The 19,426-nt window shown below is 40.2% G+C and overlaps 1 protein-coding gene across 1 annotated transcript in view; it reads left to right on the top strand.

Annotated features, from left to right (window-relative positions):
• The first annotated feature begins 4,905 nt into the window (after positions 1 to 4,905).
• The window catches only part of JMY (junction mediating and regulatory protein, p53 cofactor), a 63,983-nt gene continuing 49,462 nt past the window's right edge, over positions 4,906 to 19,426 (top strand). The window contains exon 1 of the mRNA XM_048932398.1: positions 4,906 to 6,009. Within this exon, the coding sequence (XP_048788355.1) occupies positions 5,233 to 6,009 (777 nt within the window). The 5' untranslated portion in view covers positions 4,906 to 5,232. The remainder of the gene's footprint in view (positions 6,010 to 19,426) is intronic.

Here is a 19,426-nt window from a genome sequence, read left to right as displayed (position 1 = left end):
GTATTGCTTCCTCTTTCCTTGAATAACAGCTTCCAATGCTCTACTACAGTCTTTATATTGCAGCACTGACACTGTTTGGAGCCAAGAAATCATTTTCTTTATTTCTCAAAATATTTCAGACTGGAATTTTTCACGCATATCCTCAAAGAAAATGCAACTCCTTCTTTTAATTATAAGAAATTAAACATGAAAAAAAAAAAAAAGTTAGAAATGTTCCTTAAATTTCTACACTTAAAACAACTTGAAAAAAAAATTGTTTTCTCAGAACTACTAATTGTCCTTTCTGTCATCAGGATCATTTTTTTTATTCCCATGTGCTTGGGTGGAGCACATGAGAATATAGTTTCTGTAAACAAACAAGTTGCAGAATTGCTCTGTAAACCACTAAAGAGAGCTGCAAACACCATCATTCCCAACTCACCCAGCCTGAAAGACAGGACTGCTCTAACTATGTCTTTCATAGCAAATGTTTTTGTATTTGCCAAGGAGACTACTGACTACTTTTAGATAGTTCAGTAAAACTCTTGTTAAAATTAGAATTTTCCAATTATGATAGCACTTCTAAGTTGAAAATGGGTTTTATACCATCAGCTTCCTGGGAAGGATACTTGAGCATTACCAACATATTTTTCTCCATTGTCACTCAGACAAATTAAGTGCATAAGTCTTCTCATTTGGCTAGAGAGAAAATACTTGTTTTTATAAATGATTCCATTCAAGAAAAGATTGATTTGCATTTAAACTACTGGGTTTTCTCAGCTGCTCAAGTTAATCACCTATCTGTAAAGTTTACCATGCAGTAATAACTCCACATTCTACAACTGCAATAATATTTGGTTGCAGAAAATTTTTCAGTTTGGAGCCAGCATAAATATAAAAAATATTCAGTCTTCCTCTATAGAACGGATGGACTATTACATACACTGCAGCTATACTCTCTCCTCTGCACAATGCAATTCATTATTCTTGGAAACTGCCCCAAAATTATTCTTATATCAAAGTTGCTAAGCATAGTCATTTTCAGAATTTCAAGAGCAGATAAAACTATTAACAGAAGGTGTGTTTTTTATTGTATGAGCGCTACTAAGCCATCACATATTCAATACTGCTTTCATGTAGTCAGCTTCTAGTCTTGCTTCACACAGACAGTCTAGAAAAACATTTCTAAACTTTTGCCAGAAAAAGACTTCCACTAACAACAGACATTTCTATTTGGCTAAAGTTTGAATCATGCTATCAATAGAAACCTATTAAAAATGCTTATCTGCAATAGTTGTGTTAACATAATACTAAACACCAATTTCAGGACACCTAACGATACTCACACTGCTACAGTACTTCAAAGCACATTAAGGAATCTCTTCCACTTTCATTCTCAGCTACTGTAAAGAATGGTACAATTGAGATCACATCAATCTTGCATAGAAACATAAATCAAAATCAGGACAGTGTTTCAGCCTGACCAATCTACAGGAATCACACATCAGATGGAATGTTTGTATAAATACTGATGGGAGTATCTCTGTTCTTGTTCATCTTGTTCACCAGCATGCAGATGACAATTTGGACAGTGCTGGATGAGACCACAGGTTATTCAATTCACAGAGGACTCAGCCTTTTATGACAGGAAATTGCAAACCCACCTGACACATGCACAAGTACATACATGCAATTCCATAGGGTTTCATCCTGTTATTACCAGCCCTTTTACTGCATACAGATCTTCCTGGGCAGTCTGCAGTTAATGGAGCTGAGAAGCATTCAGTCTATCTCCTTCACTGCTGAATTTTTATTCTGTAGTTTCCTTGTTTTCCCAACACCAATCTGAACTGAGATCATGTCTGAAAATTGGCCGGTCTGAGAACTGGCTCGGGTAAATGAAACTGCAAGGCAGAAAGAAGTATAGAGAAACTCATGGAAGTTTACTTATCACTGGATCACTAGTCCAAAATTATATTAAAAATCAGTCCCTGTACTCCCTGTATAAAAGTTCTGGCACTTGACCCAATTCTTTAAAAAAATAGCATGACATCAATTAAATTCCCAAGCTTACATTTCAGCTCACTGGCAATAGCATGCTTGTGGCTCTCAGAAACCTTTGTCTCTTTGAAACATAATAATCTAGCTTATTGACTGAGAAACAGCTACTTCCAATATTCCCACTCATAATCTTAATGAGGCTTCTCATACATGGTTACCAGTTTAGTGATAACATCCACACAAGCTGAAGTGTAGCTGCTCATTTCTCTTCAGGTAGTCAGATTCTCTTAGGAGACAGAGACACTCTCCAGTACCTGTTTCAGTTACCGCAAACTTTTCACTTTTCTAAACTGTGGAAATCAACCACAAGTCAGGCTGATTGGCCAGGCTTATTGGGTGCTACCTAACTAACTTCTTCTTATTGATGAAGAGTACAGTCACAGAATGTTTGAAGCTAGAATGGACGTCCAGAGGTCATCTGGTACACCCTCCCTGCTCAAGCGGGACCATATCCATGTGGCTTTTGAACATCTCCAAAGATGGAGATGCTACAGTCTCTTGGGACAACCTATGTCAGTGTTCAGCTGTCCACACAGTACAGAAGTGCATCTTGATGTCCAGCAGAAACTTCCTGAGTTCCAGTTTGTGTCCATTGCCTCCTGTCCTGGCACTGGGCACAACAACTGAAAAGAGCCTGGCTACATCCTCTTTGCACTTTCCCTTCAAGTATTTATAGACATTGATGAGACCCTGCTAAGCCTCCTCTTCTCCAGGCTGTAGGGTGCACAGCTCTCTCAGTCTCTTCTCACTGAAGAGGAGCACCAGGCCCTTCATCATTTTCACTCCAGCATACTCAGGACTCTCTCACACTAGGAGACCAGCATTGCATACAGCAGTCCAGCTATGGCCTCATCTTCCTCAACCTGCTGGCAACGTTCTTCTTAAGGCAGCCCAGGGCTACCAGCAGACTCCACCACAATCCTTGTTCAGAAGAGTTGTTCCTAGTCTTTAAGAAAGCTGTTTTAATTTTTTGCTGTCTTATTCAGTAGAGTTCATTGACTTATCTTCTTTAGTCAATGAATCAACAAAAACGAATCAACAAAATCAGGAAAGCCTGCCCTTTGTAATTTTAAGTGACTAGTTATGGATGCTCAACAATAAAGAAATTGCTATAAAGGTTACTGAGGCTCCTTAATAATGTGATTTTGAAAAGTTGCCACTTCCTTGCAATTATTTTTTTTCATTAAGAGTACAACTTTGGCAACATGGAATAGCTTCTGAGACCTGACTGCACAGCTTTTGTGCTGCATTAGAACAGGACTACCAGAAACTTATTAAGTTTTAGACTAATTTTCATCCAGCTCCCAAATACTGCACTTACCTAATATCTGCTTTAAATTCTACCGGCTTGTCCTTCTGTTATCTGAGAAAAGCCAGGCTAACACTACTTCAAAGACCTTGGCCTCCACAATAACATACTTGAAATACTAGGACTCTGATCCTTCGCCTGATGAGAAATCTTGAATCCATGTTTAATTTTCTTCGGCTTGTGTTTATGTGCATATATACACACACAGACAGATCCACATCTTCTTTATTTTTTCTTTCAAGCATTTCTAATTACAAAATTGGACTGCTATTTACTATCATCCAATGCAAATTTGTTTCTGAACACCTAACAATCACAGAACACAGTTCCTCCACCAATGTATTGTCATTTGCCTGCTTGGTCATTTACATGCTACCTACAATCAAATCTTTCAGATAATTTCACAGACGTTTGATCTGCGCTGAAATTCACAGTGCTAGGAAAGAATGGCATTCTCCGAGATGTACAGTGCACACCATCACCATTAGCAGAACCCAATTCTGTCCTTTCCTCTGGCTGCTGAACTGTCATTTCCTTCTTTTTTTTTTTTTTTTCTTTTCTTTTTTTTTTTTCCTAACAGCTGTTACTTTTGGTATTCAGTATGTGACTCTCCAGAACACGAGGTTGCTCAGTTAATGACCAGAGAACGGCTGGATTGTCAGTGGCTCCTCAGGCACTCCAGTCCCCAAGGACAGGACTTGAGTCAGCATGCTAACTTTAGGAAAAGGGAGATCATGACTCACTCTGCTTATCCACAAACTCAATTGAAAACACTTTATCCCCCAGCTTCCCCTAAATTGCAGAGGAACAACAGCATCACAGGTGGGTCAATACACATTGCCTAGCCTATTTCCAATGCAAGTATTTCGGACTTGCTTTTTTTTATTTATGCACAAAGTGAAACAGAATATCCCAAAGGGCAGCAAGATCCCAGCGAATGCTCCCCCTCGGATCACGTCTGGATACCCACGCCTTTCAAGCACGTTTCCACGAGGCTGCTCACAGCTCCGTGCAACGAACCTACGTGGCCCTACAATACGCTCGGGGGCCTCCACCGGCATGGGCCAACACAGGGACAGAGCGCAGCGGTGAGAACAGCCACTCGATTTTGGCTCTGAAGGCACGGAACTGACCAAGACAGCCGTGCCCATCTCCTCGCACTCCGCACCCCTTCGCAGCCGGGCTACGCCACGCAACACCACGCGCAGCGGACGGGCACGGCACAGCGAGGCACGCTAAGGACGCGCTGTAAAGCCTCGGCTTCCCCTCAGCACTCCGTCAACCCGCACCCCCTCCCCCCCCCCCCCCCGACGCGGGCCCGCCCTCCAACGGCGGCACGTGCCCTCCCATCACGCCCCGCGCGCGCCCGAACGGCCCGCGTCGTACGTCCGAGGGAAGGGGCGGGCATCGACCTCTCCCCGCCCGGCCTGCGAAGCGTGAGGACGGGACGCGGCCGGCGGAGGAGGGCGGGCGGCGCTAGGGCGGCGGCAGCCAATGGGGACGGCGCCTGGCGGGGCGGCGGGCGGAGCTCGGCGGGCGCGGCGTTGAGTTGCCGCAGCGCCAGCGCTGCTTGTAAACAGATCCCGCCCCGAGTGACGTGCGGCGGTACCTGCGCGGGGGCATCGGGCATTGTCCGCCGCGGCGGCAGTGGTGGGTGGCGTGAGCTCGCTCGAGTGCCTGCCGCCGTTCCCTCTTCGTTCTCCTCCCGCGCCGGGACGCGGCGCATCGCCCCCAACGCGCAGCGCCAGCCGCCCCTTTCCCCCCCCGGAGCTAAGATGGCTGGCGGTGGGCGGTGAGCGGTGAGGGCTGCGGGCTGCCGGCCGGCCGGCGAGCGGGGGCGGCCGACGGGACAGCGGAGCGGGGGGAGGCGGCCGCGCAGCGCCATGTCCGCCTTCGCGCTAGAGGAGACGCTGGAGGCCGACTGGGTGGCCGTGAGGCCTCATGCCTTCCAGGAGCGGGAGAAGCACAAGTTTGTCTTCATCGTGGCCTGGAATGAGATCGAGGGCAAGTTCGCCATCACCTGCCACAACCGCACGGCGCAGCGCCAGCGCAGCGGCTCCCGCGAGGCCCGCGGTGCCCCCAAGGCCTCCAGCCCCGCGGCGCGCAGGGGCGCCGAGCCCGCCATGCCGCCTCGCGCCGAACGGGCCGAGGCGCTGCCGGGCAGCCCGCTGCGCGCCTCGAGGGGCGGCCCGGCGCGCAGGGCGGCGCGGGGCGCGGAGGCGGCCGCCGAGGAGATGGAAGTGCTGGAGCTGGGCAGGGAGGAGGCTGCCGAGGCGGGCGCTCCCGACGCGGAGCCCGCGGGGGAGGAGTGCAGCTGGGCCGGGCTGTTCTCCTTCCAGGACTTGCGCGCCGTGCACCAGCAGCTGTGTTCGGTGAACTCGGAGCTGGAGCCCTACCTGCCCGCCTTCCCCGAGGAGCCCTCGGGCATGTGGACCGTGCTGTTCGGGGCGCCGGAGCTCTCGGAGCAGGAAATGGACGCGCTGTGCTACCGGCTGCAGGTCTACCTGGTGCACAGCCTAGACACCTGCGGCTGGAAGATCCTCTCACAGGTGCTTTTCACCGAGACCGACGACCCCGAGGAGTACTATGAGAGCCTGAGCGAGCTGCGGCAGAAGGGCTACGAGGAGGTGCTGCAGCGAGCCCGCCGGCGGATCCAGGAGGTGAGGCTCCAACACGGTCTGCACCTCGGTGTTATCTTTCCCTTCCTCTGTGATACCTTCACTAGTAGTTCGTTGCGCTTGGGCCTGTCTGCCTTGGCAGAATTGACCGAGCCAGGGATGAGTAGGAGCAGGGAGCTTCACCTTTCCAGAGTCTCCACGGCCAGGATTTAAAAGGTGCAGATTTCAGTCTCAACTCGGTGTGGTTCGTTGCTTTACTCTCTGCAATCAAATGCAGGTGTTTGTGAGCAAAGATGGGGGGGTTTGGCAAGGCCTTGCTGCCAGACTTCTGCTGTAGCGTTGCTTTGTGCTAAGATGGGTTTGGAGCCTGTTTAAAAGGAGCAGCAACATGTGGTGTTTATTTTGATAATACAGTTTGGTCACTGGAGGCCAAAAAATTTGGGCTCTGGATGCTGAATCTGGTATTTCAAGTGAGATGATGTCTTGTAGAACTGGCATAGCTACAGCGTTTGCGCAGCCTTGGTAGGTTCTCAGAATTAGGTTTTCAGCAAGAGCAGTCTGTTCCTAGCAAGAGCACTTGCACATTGCCAGTGTCTGATGGCCTCAGGTGCTGCTAGATGTGCTGTCCTCGTACCTTGCTCTGCTCAGATAGAAGCAGTTAAGGAGGTTGCCTCTGATAGTTTCCAGATTCAGCATGTTTTTTTTTTTTTTTTAACATCTTGCTATACTGGAGAGTCTGTGAGACCTTAGATTTGCCTTGTTGAAAAGAAGATTCTTGTTTTTTGTACTTCTGTCACCTGATGTAGAATGCACCAGGTCTAGGTGTGACTATGTGCGTGTATCAGGCTGTGGCATTTTGGGTTTTTGTAAACACCATAAAAGTTCTGCTGTATGGCTGTAATTCAAATTTAGCTGTTTCTGCAGCTCACCTATATCCTATGGTGTTGTGCTTTCAGAAATGTGTGGTGGTGAATCTTAGTTTTTTTTAATCCTTAATGACGTGTGAACATACATATGTGCTATCTGTGTAGATGGCATAGTGTTGAGTCTGGATAGGATTCTATGATTTCTGTAGTGATTAAAGTTACAGAGTATTAGAAGAATGTTGTCTTTTCAGTGATGAAATCATGGAAAGGGCATTTCAGTGTAGCACTGTCAGATGCATGTTTATTTCCAAACTGTTAAATTAGAAAATATCTTTTTGAATATTTTTTTATTAATTATTTTTTCCCACTGCTTTTTAAAGGGCTGAATTAATCATTGTTAATTGTTGCATATTACTAGTCATCAGTCTAACGATCTTCTGCAGAAGTATTAATGCAGAGCATGTGGAATTGTATAATCTACCACTTTTGGCTGCATAAATGATTGGTAACATGTGCCTAGATTCACTTGGCCTTCTGCTGAGCAGTTTTTGGGAGTAGCTGATCAGTATGAGAAAAGTTCCTTTTAAATGAAGAGTTTAGGTACTAGCTAACTTAAAGTTCATGGTGTTTTTTTAAGAAACACCCTTTCAAATTTACTGTGCAAAAACTATTTGCTTCTTAAAGGGTCTCAACTTTGATCTTGTTAGCACCAGTGCTGTAGTCAACAGATAAATCAGTTATCAGTAGTCACTGCAAGCTTTCTCCATAAACGTACAGTTCTCTGCTTAATGTTCTTAATCTGGTGCAGACAAAATGGCAGATCATGTTTGTCTACTTGACCACAGTAGTCTTCCTTTCTCGTGGTAACCAGTCTACTAGTGTGCCTTGTGTCAGTAAGCGGTATTTCTGTCACTGTCCGTGGTGTAAGTCAATCCTTCTTTAATTAAAGGTAGTTCATGTTTAAGAAAAGAAACCAATAGAATGACCTGCATTTTCCCTTTTGGCTCTCAAGTTTCTCTTTTCCTTGCTTGTTAGTGGTTTACTTGGTGCACAGTGTTTTTCTTTGAAGCAAATGCTGATATTGCCTGCCATCGAATTTGAAGCAATGGGAGATGGGTGTTGGTATTTCTGATGTAAAGGTTTCTCTTAATTTTAGGTAGAACCTGCTGATTCAGTGTTTCATCTCATAGTTTGATTTACTTTTCTAGCTATGCCTGAAATCTGCCCGTTGAGAATGTTGGATTAGTTGATGTAACAATTTTAAGCATTTTTCTTTCAGATTTTACTTCTTGAAATAATTTTTAAGAAGGTGGGAAAGGGAGTGCAGGCCATCGGGCAACTAAATACTGAGGAGTATATACAGGACTTTCATTTACATAATGTTGCAAGGAATACAAGTTCAGAACATCAAGAATTTGGTTTAACATAGTAAGATATGCTTCTGAGGCTTATCATTACTTCCTGTATCTCCTTTTCCAGGACAATTTTCTATGTGCAGTTACAGTCTTCAGACTGTAACTTGCAGTTTTTTATGCTTATGTTTTTTTTGGTGTGAAGGGACAAAGTGAAAAGCAGAACCTCTCCTGTTCATTGCTTCTGCATACCCTACGTGGCCATCTGTTGCTCCACTTTATTCTTAAAGTAATTAATGGTTGTTTCTTTTTGTAATAGGCATTTTTATCTCTGTCACAATTATAAGCCTGTGGTACGCCAGAAGAATTTTACAAGTAGAAACAGACCCAAGATGAGAGGAAAAATAGTTGCAGAGTAGTTGTTTGACATGCAATTATTTTCTTCTGCATAACTTAGTGTTTTGAAACAGTGCATCTTTTATTTTTCCTAACAAAACTATTAATTCTTAAGGGCAACTGTGTCAAAGTAAATTCTCGTATCTAAGGGAGTAAAAGTTATTCTGCTTCTTTTTTTTTTTTTTTGGATAACTATTAAACTCTTACTTGCAGCCTGGTTTATTAAGATTTATGCCTGTTTAAAAATTCCTTGGGTGCTGAGCTACAGAGCTAAACTCCCAAGTAGAAACATGATGTAAAACCAGTTAATGACCAGATAAAAAGATGTTACTATTTCAAAGCAGTGGATACCACCAAATCATTCTTTAGCATTACAGCTTCTTGGCCAGTATTTCTAAGACCTTAAGATTTTGTATCTAGAAGGCAGAAAAGGTTATTTTCTCTACTTGTTACTGACAGTTTTCTGGCTGTTATAATGTGGGAGGACCTTTTCAGGCTAAGTGCACATGCTTTTAAGTCTTTGTGAACACAGTAATATCAAAGATGGTTACTACATATTTGTCATAGCTATGTTGGCAAAAGGTTGAATTCGTCACAGTCTTACTGAATAAGAAGTGCTGTTAGTATAAACTATGATTAACAGGGCTTGGTGGCATAGTCGTGCCAACAAACATTCTCTTGTATGCTTATCCTTTTCTTACTCTTGCATAGCAAGTTGTAAGTAGAGAAGCCTCTCTTTACAATTCATGCCTACTTTGGCATGTTTGAGTTAATGGTACCTGTAAATCTCTCTTCCTTAGAGCACAAAAGCTGCAGCGGTCTGAAATTTGGCAGGTGACACTGAATGTCAGTTACAAAACCTGTCGCGGACTTGCTTTCATTTTGCTGTTTCTCTGCATAACTTGTGGATTCTTATTACTGTAGGCAGACTGAGAGACCATTCTGCACATCTGTTCTCTGGGTTCTTTTGAGTTGTTCCAATATGAAAGCTCAGAAGTGTGTCAGTAAATGGTTTAGTTCAGAAGAAGTACTGAGAGCATCTTGTTGTCAGTGTCTAACTTCTGACTGCCTTGGGGCTGGCAGCATCCCTCTTGTTCAGTGGAATGTTAAGCACCAAACTAACTGTGTGAACTTCAGTTTTGTGTTGGTTGACTTTATTTTCTTGCAACTAGAAAGGTTTGCAAAAAATAAGATCGGAATGTTTTATGTATTTTGTCTTGGTAACAACTTTTTTCAGAAGAAAATTTTTTTTTGTTCGCTGTTGGTGTGGTGGTTCTTATTTCTTCATTTGTTTGTCTCCTTTACAGAAAGCTGTTCTGATACTTTCTTCTTAGTTGGTAGGTGTGCTTGTAGGGAGGCGCTCTCACAAAAATTAGTTTTCCATAGGTAAAGTGACCTGTTTGTATTCGATGATCTGCTAAGCACAGTGTGATTTACAAAGATTTCAACATCAAGGTATTAAATTATCCAAATTTAAGTAGTCCGTAGTGGTATGGAGAAGTACTTAGTGCGCTAGCACAAAAAATAAGCACTGGCAGTGGTGTTTCTATCAAAACCACTGTAACATCTCTATGAAAGAGGTACAGAAAACTGAATGTTGGATGTTAGCTGCAATAGCTACATTCTGGAGATGCATACGGTGCCTTATGGGACAAAAGAACATAGCCTAAATTAAATTGGCATGCATGGAGGATTAAAATGAGATTTTGGGGGGTTTTTAATCTCTGTTGAAATATATAGAGCGGGGTCAGACTATTGCTGAGCATTCTGGAATTGCAGCCTGTTTTTGTTTGAGTTCTGTTCTTATGTACTCAGTTACAGAGGTAACACTTTTTTTCCAGTAAAACTGTTTTGATTCATTTTGAGTACTTCGTAAATAAGTCATTTAAGTAGTATACTGTAAGTTACTACTAGACAAAATGTAGTGTGTCAGCAGTTGTAGAGCGTGCTCTGTACAACAGGTAAATCAGCCCCACATTCTTAAGAGCAGTTCCTTGAGAATTGTACTCTGGCTCTCAGCAACTTCTGTTGCTGTCCAACCAAACATTTTTTTTCCCCTCAGTATGTTCTTGAAGGCCACCCTCCACCTACTTACCTCGTCAGCAGTTGGAGTCATTGGCAGTCACATTTGGTTGTTACAGAGTAGTCTTGAGGTAATAAACATTTCAGATGTTCTGCATTTTAGTGGCCGAAAGTTCACGACTGACTCATTCTGTAAGTATATCCACTAGTCACGGTAGTGAGTATATATTTTCACAAAAGCAGAATTAAATGTGCAGTGGTTCCTCTCTGCATTTTCTGCAAATGATGAAGGTGTAAACCAGGTAGGTATTTCGCTTTTCGAAGTTTCTAAACTTTCAGATTTCAGTGAGTTTCTGAAATGTAACATTTATTTACATGCACGGAACACAGGCTAAATGCTTTTTGTAAGGAATTGATATTACTGAAAGACATGGAACTAAAGTTGAGAGGGCTGTATCCTTTGAGAGATGCTTGGTTCCCTGTAGCAGGGATGAATAAATATCTCAGCAGTTTAACCATATGGTGGACGCTGTTGCAGAAAATCATAGCTGTTATTATATATTATTTTAAAACACGTGCTTTAAAATGTCTTCTAGGAAGTCAACATTTAGAGTACATTTAGACCATTTTACTACAGTGTTGTTTTTACTTCAGCCTGTGATTTAAAACCTTCTGAGTCCGAAGTAAAATAACTTCATCTTTAGCTGGAAATCTTTTCTTTCCTTCTTTTTCCATTTGATATCTTCCCAATTAAGTGATTGTTTTTCTTCTGTTCTTCTCCTTTATTTCTCTTTTATAGTTAGCAGTAAATTGCTTGTGATTGCTTATGACTTGTGGTTGCAGGTTAATTAGGGTTTTGGATATGGCCTTTGTTTTTACCAGTCTTTTTGTACTGTCTTTTCCAGCCTCAGTCACATCCTTGTGTTGTATCTGAATTTATAGCTCTTCTTCAATTTTGTTTTCCTTCCTGTTATTCTAAATGGCATACGTATGTAGATGAACTTAATGTGCTGGATTTTTTTTTTTATATCTTCTTAGTTTGACAAGAGTTAGCTGAAAGTGTATACTATTACCGTATCTGAAAACACTGAAATCTTTAAAATTTCTTTTTCAAATAATTATGTTTCATCAAGATTTTTACATGCTATGTGCACAAAGAAAAGTACATCTGCTTGTAAAATTAAGTTTTCCTTGGTGGAATTTAAGTACTACATGAAAAAAAGAATAATAATTTCTGTAGAACGTACCAGTACTATTCAGGATGATGCTTAGTAAACTTAGACCTAATGTTTAGAAACTGCACACAGCAGCTTGCCAGTCCGTCTCGTGTTTTTCTTCCTTACTCAAATACTTGGGGGAAAGGGAAAATGAAATAAAATGCAATGCATGCTCTGTTTAGCAATGAGAATTGGGGTTGAGGAATCACATTAATATTGTAGTTGGGGAAGTATTCTGGTGAGAAGTTTATTTGATATTACATTCAAAACTTGAATTGTTTGTTTCTCTAGATGTGGAGAGAGGCTTCTTCTGTTTTAATTTTTTTGAAGTTCTGGCTGTTAGGCAGTTAGAGCATTCTCATATGTGAAAATACTTTGAAGTGGTTTGTACAATGTGTGCAATAAAAACACTTTTAGATATGGAATTGTGTGGGTTTTTTTCTTTATATTTACATTACTTTGTCTTGCATATTTTTCTTCATTTTGCCAGCATTGCTTTCCTTCTCTTTCAGTTTAATGTCTTACAGGACAATGCCTTTTAAAGCTGCTTTCAATATCCAGTAAGTTTTTTCTCTCCTTGGTTTCTATGATACTATTGTATAGAGAGGCGTAGAATTAGAAAGCAGATTCTTTCTAATAATTGTGTCGTCTTAAATTTCTTTCTGTAAGATACTGCCAGTAAGTGATCAGAGGTGCTTACTGAAGAAAAAAAAAGCACAAGTTTTTAATTTACAGTACAATAGATAGCTTGTAAGTAAGATGCTTTAAAAATTGATGTGTTAAGAAGATGTCTTAAAAAATGAGCGCTGTGCTCTACTGCTGTCCAGCATGACAGTACTCCAGGGAAGGGGCGTATATGGCTTATGGCTTGTGTAGATTTAACCATATTACATATACTGATCTTGATGTTTTTGAGGAAAGGAGCCTGAGCTGGTATACTTTAGAATAATTTGAGTTATGCCTTTTGCATAGTACTAATGCCTCTGCAGCCATTTGGAATAAGGATCCTGGATAGTTCACCAAAAATCCCAATCCCTGCTTTAAGAACAATACTATTTAATAGTAAATATGTAAATATGTAAGAACGTTTTAGGATCAACAAGGAAAAAAAAATTGCTGTGCCATTACAAGAAGTAGTAGTTCAGACTCATCAGAAATTTGTTAATGGTATCTGCAAGTGTATGAGTAATGTCTAAGAACAATTGTTAAAGCCCATGCATAACTTGAGATGGGATTATACAAATATAGGAAATAGTCTAAATTTGTTGGGTTGGAGATTGGATGATCTCCTGGTATCTTCCAGTCATGAACTGTATAAATTAATAAGGGAAATGTGTTTCTGCTTTAATTAGTTTGTTGTTTAAACTTGCCTAATTTCTATTTTCTGAAAAACTTGGGCCTGAAATATGAACCAGGCCATTGTTAGTTTGTCTGAAGACTCTATGAAGAATTTTAACACGGGCTATATTTCAACTTGCAGCATATCCATAAATGTCTCCTTGTTTTCTGACCTCTACTTTTCATTCATGTTCTTGATTCCTGATAATTCCTGATTGAAGGCTCTTTTCTGCAGTTTGGACTTTACTGTTTAACTCTTATACCTGTAGCCAGAAAGGTGCTTCTGTGTGAAGTCAGCTCCCTGGAGTGCTGATTTTTAGGAACTGTCATGTGGCACTACTGAGATTAGATGTAAAGAAACTCCTGCTGATTATCTGCTTATAAGTCATTTGACTCATCACAGAAGTTATGACAGAGGTTGTTTTAAGTTAAGAAACCTTTCACCCATAAACCCCTATCTCTGCAGTTCCTTTCAGTTTATTCTTTTCTGCTTGTAGTATTCGGATAATAAAAATTATCAAATGGATATGAATTTTTTCCTTTGTGTAGGACAGACACAATTGCGCGCTCAGAAAAATTTGAGTGCTCACTGAATGTTTTTCTATTTTTTTTGCTCAAGTAGTTGTTAAGAAGAGATGTTGCAGAACAAGCCTGTTCTACTCTTCTTTTTTTTCTCTCAATCCTGAAAATGCTTGTCTGCTTTGTACTATTGTTACAGTACTTACCCAAAATGCATTTGTAAACAGCTATTTACATAGCCTTCTTTTGGAAAAAAAGGGCAGTGATATTGGCGTAGTGAACCTGGATTATTTTTCCTTTGAAAAGTGTTCAAGTAATTAGTTCAGATTTGTTTGCCATGACTTGCGGGCAGTGTATGCAGGTCATCTAAAACGAGTAGCGCTCTACTTTTTGTACGCCAGCTTTGCATAGTGGCTTTTCTTTCAGACACTGTAGGGAGAAGATTGTGTAAAATGCTTTTCAATAATGTAGAATCCTAGATTATGATGTTAGAAGGTGCCTCTGCAGATTTCCTAGTCAAACCCCATTGCTAAGGAGATACTGATTTAGATTAGTGAGTCTTGTTTGTTTTTAACACCTTGATGAGAACTGCATATGCTGTATTAATTTTAAGGAAATTCCAAAAAGGAAAAAAAATAAATGCAACAGTTCTGACATGAAGCTTTTGAGGGAGAAAATCTGTAGTTGTAGAAGTTTTTAAAAGGTTGTAATGTATCTTCAAATAGGTTTGTGACTTTAGAGCCCAAGTTGGTGCAGTTAACTGCTCTAAAAGTTGTTCAGACTAGGAAGTAGTGTGATGTTAGCTTGCAGTCATCAGTTCTCAGAATGTCTGATTGAGCTCTTGTTACTCTAGAGTAGTATAATTCAGGAAAATAAACAGATTCTGGCAGAATTAAATAAATAAAAATTCCAAACTACTTCAGATATTGGAGTGGTCCTGGAATTGTTTGATAGGTAAATTGTATGTAACGTTTCAACTTTGCTTTATCATGCTGTTGTATCACGTATATTTTATTTATGCATCGTATTCTTTTCCTCTCACTTGCCATGAAAGAAGGAAGAAAACTAACCCAGATGGATAGAAGTCTGTGTTCATCTGATAATAGTCAAAATTTCTTCTGAAATATTTCTTCTGAAATGTTTTCATGTTGTGAAGGTAATTAATAGCTTGCTATTTATGTGGTATTTGCTACTAGAGTGGGAGGTAAAGGGGCATTGCATGATAAGGGATTTCAGGAGTTTCTTCATATATCGGCCTTCCAGTAGTAATAGTGGGCTTTTTATTGGTCATTTTTGATGTTGTATTCAACTTCTAAAAAAATATTATTTTACCTAATAAACTTTAGAAATTTGTGCTTCCTGCTTAGGCATCGCTTTTTGTGCGAGGGAAAAAAGGAGTGGGGATGGAACTGGAAGAAGAAAAGGAAGAGTAATGGGAAGTGGGATATGCTTTCAGTAAGAGCAAGCCATAAACTCAGCTCAGCTTTAAAAAGTTAATTCAGCTTTACCATTGCTTTGAATCTGGTGTTGGCGTAATGCTTTATGACTTTTGGATTAGATTTTAAAAAACCGAACATTACCTTAATATCGAGCATTTGAGCATATCTGCTACCAGGCCAGTGCATTGCACTGATGAGTATTAATTCTGCACTGGAAGTCTGAATCTCAGGAGTTAACTTCAGTGTGATGTTGATAACATTGTTTTTATTTCTTTGTTGCCATCAAATTCTCACATTTGTTTACATGGAAGACTATTTACTGTTCAGCAGAGTGGTTTTAACTCAGTGTGTCTATCCTGACATTGCAAGCTGTACGCAATGAAAGGGGCTTTAGAGTAATGTAGTAATAACTTGCATTTAAGGGGTACGTTAGATGATTAAATGCTAGTTTTAGGTGTTGTCAGTATTGACACCATTTAATATCTTTTTCTGCCAGCTAGCATTGCACGGAAGGATAGTGTTCATGGACCAAAAATTGATCTATATAATGGCACAGTATGAACCCTTTGCATCACGTATGTTCTTTTTTTTTTTTTTGCAGGGGAGGGGGGGGGATGGGATTGGGCCACTGCAGAAAAAGTTCCTTAGAATTCATTAGTACATGACAGCTCTTTGCCAAGCCTTCAGGGTGAGGTGTTGTGTAGAAGTTTTTGTTCAAAGTTGTAGTGTTCCAAGTGATTGGTGATTCATTAGTGACTTTATGTTTTAGTTATTTTAACCCTTTCCAAAGTGAAAGAGTTCCAGACTACTGTATTAACTTTGAAGTAAGGTATTTACCTTGCATCTATTTTACTCAAGTTACACTGCAGTGTAAGTACGTACTTCTTTGTTCTTAACAGCAGAAAAATGCCTAGCAGTCCTATATAATTAGCTTTTGTTTGCATGATTTATGGAGTTTATTTGTAGCTGTATTGTTTCAAAGTAATATACTGAATTCAAATACCTGGCTTTTATGGCTACTCACTATGCAACAGTGTAATTTGGGAGTGGCACAGCCACACCATGGAATATGGCAAAGTGATCAGACAAGTACCACCTTCAATGTCTTAAAATTAAAGCAACTTTAGTATGCTGTTGTGCCTATGTTTGTCTTGTTCACAGAGAAGGAGATACATAGTTTTTACTTACTTGTTGACATGCACCTCTTCAGCTTTTAGGAAGAGATTTTGTGTGCCATACATTGTTGTCAGAGTTGGCAGCTGCAAACGAGCCTTGTGATGTTCCAAGTTCCATGTGGAATGTACTGCTAAGATTTCTATTTAGAGTGTTGAGTGGAAGGAGAGAAAGTGCATTGTTCAGTAACACTGCATGCATGAAAATAATGTTTGGCTCAGTTGACTGCATTAAAATACTGCTTCAGTTTTCCTTCAATAATTCAGTTCCGTTCTGCTGACTTGAATTACAGGTAGAGCATTGCAGTGAGGTGCATTTTGGTAAGTGGTGTAAATGGACTTAGTGATTGTTGCTGTCCCAGGAGCTGCTAACCTGAGCACAAATTAAAAGAGACTGTAATGGTCAGTCTGCAGCCTGCTGTCCTAGGCTTACAATGTTCTCTCAGGTGCTGTGCTAAAAGACAGTTTTAAATGGAGTTTAAAATGAAGTGCCTTAGTTGATGTGAGCAGCTCTCCATACTCCTGGAAGGTAGTATGGGACATCTTACAGAAGTTCTGCATTTTATATACTAGATTTTAAACAAAACATGTTTTAGTTCCCAGTACCTTTTTTTCTGCTGCTGTCTTTTGCTTTGTGTGTATTCAGTGTTTGTTTGATAAATTAGCTGCAAATTTTGATAAACTTGTTTGTTGTGTGTTTTATGTTTGTTAGTTTTGATTATTACTTCAGATCAGTCCTTCTGCAGACAGCCACTCAGAATCCTCCTTCCTTAAAAATCCAGACAATAACCTTTGCTATGCATTGGTGTGGACTTGAATCCTGTAACTTCTAAAGCTTGACTGGGGGGGGGGGGGGAAAACACCTGGATTTTTTTTGTCAACTCAGTGGATGGAGGATTGCTTTATGCAGCAGTTATAACCTGTGGTTTCCAAATCAGTTTAATACATAACTCACTCACTTGTATATTCTTCCAGTCTTAAGAGCTTAGGCAGATGAGGTGAAATGGTGATTCTTACACCTCTAGTTCTGAGCAGTACTGTGTGATTTATTTATGCTATTCCAACTCTGTGTCCAACTTTTGTATTCACTTAGGTGATTTATATCTCAACAATAGAATATATTTTGGATCTGATTGAAGAATCAAGCTTTGTTGGTTACTGATGCGTTTGTCAGCTATAGTTTTGCAACTTGACATTCTGTATTACAAAGCCGAGGATGTTGATGGTAGTGTGCTCATGCAAACATCTGAATGTCATGGAACCATGGAATAATAGAACAGCTTGGGTTAGAAGGGACAACAAGAATCATCAAGTTCCTACCTCTCTGCTATAGGCAGGGCCACCAACCTCAAGGATGTCCTAGAAGTGACTGATCTTTTAACCTAACTACTAAAGGAACGCACCTGTAAGAGAGAAGAGTTGTTTACGTGTAGAACAAATTTTGTGTCACCAAGATGCATGTGTGGGTTATGAGCATTAACTAGAATGGTTTTTGTTTAAAGGCACCTTGAAAATAAAGAACAGAAACAATTTAAAACATGTTCTAATGTAAGAGGTTGAAGTTCAAAATTAGTTGCTAAAACTTTGTATCCAAATTCTATGTGCTCTGGGAGATTTTTTTTTATTTTTATTTTTATTGTTTGAAGTCTACTGCAAGTTTATAGCAGGAGTATTCAGTATTTTTTACATAGCACCAATGTTTAGTGGGAAGGAAGGAGCATCTAAAAGTACTTTTCCTTTCTTTTGCAGTATTGTAATTCATATGCCTGTAAAAAAAAAAAAAAAAAAAAAAAAAAAGCTGTGCATGTTTATCTGTTATTTCAAATATTCAAATTATACACTAAAAATGTGTACACTTATTCCTGGAATTGGCAAGATTGGCAAGTAATATGTACAGGCTTTGAGAACTGAAATTAATAGAAGAATAATTATAAATTGCTTGAAGGAAGGCTGTAATGATCTGGGTGTCAGCCTCTTCTCTCGTGTAACTGGTGATAGGACTAGAGGGAATGGCTTCAAGCTGCACCAGGGGAGATTCAGGCTGGATATTAGGAAATACTGCTTCTCTGGAAGAGTGTTCAGGCACTGGAATGGGCTGCCGAGGGAGGTGGTGGAGTCACTGACCCTGGAGGTGTTCAAGGAATGTTTAGATTTTGTGTTGAGGGACATGGTTTAGTGAGAACTATTGGTGACTGGTGGACATTTGCAGTGGATGATCTTGTAAGACTTTTCCAGCCTTGGTGATTACATGATTCTATGATAGTCTATTCTGTAATTACTATTATTTCAAAATTGTGTGTGCACTTAGGTAGGGATTGAGATATTTACTTTTCATTTTAGCTGCAGCTGGTTTTGTGGTATGTTCATAGAGTTTTTGTAGATTATCCAAAATAGAAATAGTGAAAGTTTTGAAAATAATAGCAAAGGTAATGTAAGAAAAAGCCTTTCACTGATGACTTTGAAGTAGCCTAGCTGAAGGTGACTTTCACACAATTGCACTGCCATCTGTATAGATTTTAAAGATTTATGGACAAAATCTTTTTTAATATTGTAGACAGAAATAGTGTTTGGTATATAGTGGAAGTGTATGTGCAGTTAAATCAGGGCAAAAAAAAGTTTCCTGCTGACTGGAGTTTATCTGCATAATAGTTGCCTAAAATACATGAATTCATTTAGTTGTGAACAATATAACATCTGTGAAACATCATTCTTAAAATAAATACAGTATTGAATGGTTACTGCACTAGTCAGGCCTGTACAGGATATTACTCTGCCCTCCTCCACCCACTTCATTAAATAATATCTTTAAAAAAAAAAAAAAAGTGGAAGTAAAAATATTCGTGTTGAAGTGGTTAAAGTAAATGAATGGTAACACTGAATGTCAGTGTTAAGAATTAACCATTGGTGGGACATAAAATATGCCACAGAAATTGTTCATTTATGTTATACTAATGGTTTGGAAAACGTACAATTTTAAGGTGCTGGAGTTGGTTTAGGCATTTGGCCAGCTTAACCAGTGTCTCTGCCTTACCAAAATGTAATAGCTGAGTTTTTGTATTTCTGTAATAGAAATTAGATCCTTTAGATACTTCCTGCGTGAAAATTGGAACATGCACAGTTAAATTAACTGTGAGGCTG

The sequence above is a fragment of the Lagopus muta genome, chromosome Z, assembly GCF_023343835.1.
Source record: "Lagopus muta isolate bLagMut1 chromosome Z, bLagMut1 primary, whole genome shotgun sequence".
NCBI classification, from domain to species: domain Eukaryota; kingdom Metazoa; phylum Chordata; class Aves; order Galliformes; family Phasianidae; genus Lagopus; species Lagopus muta.
This window is presented reverse-complemented; position numbering and strand designations above follow the sequence as displayed.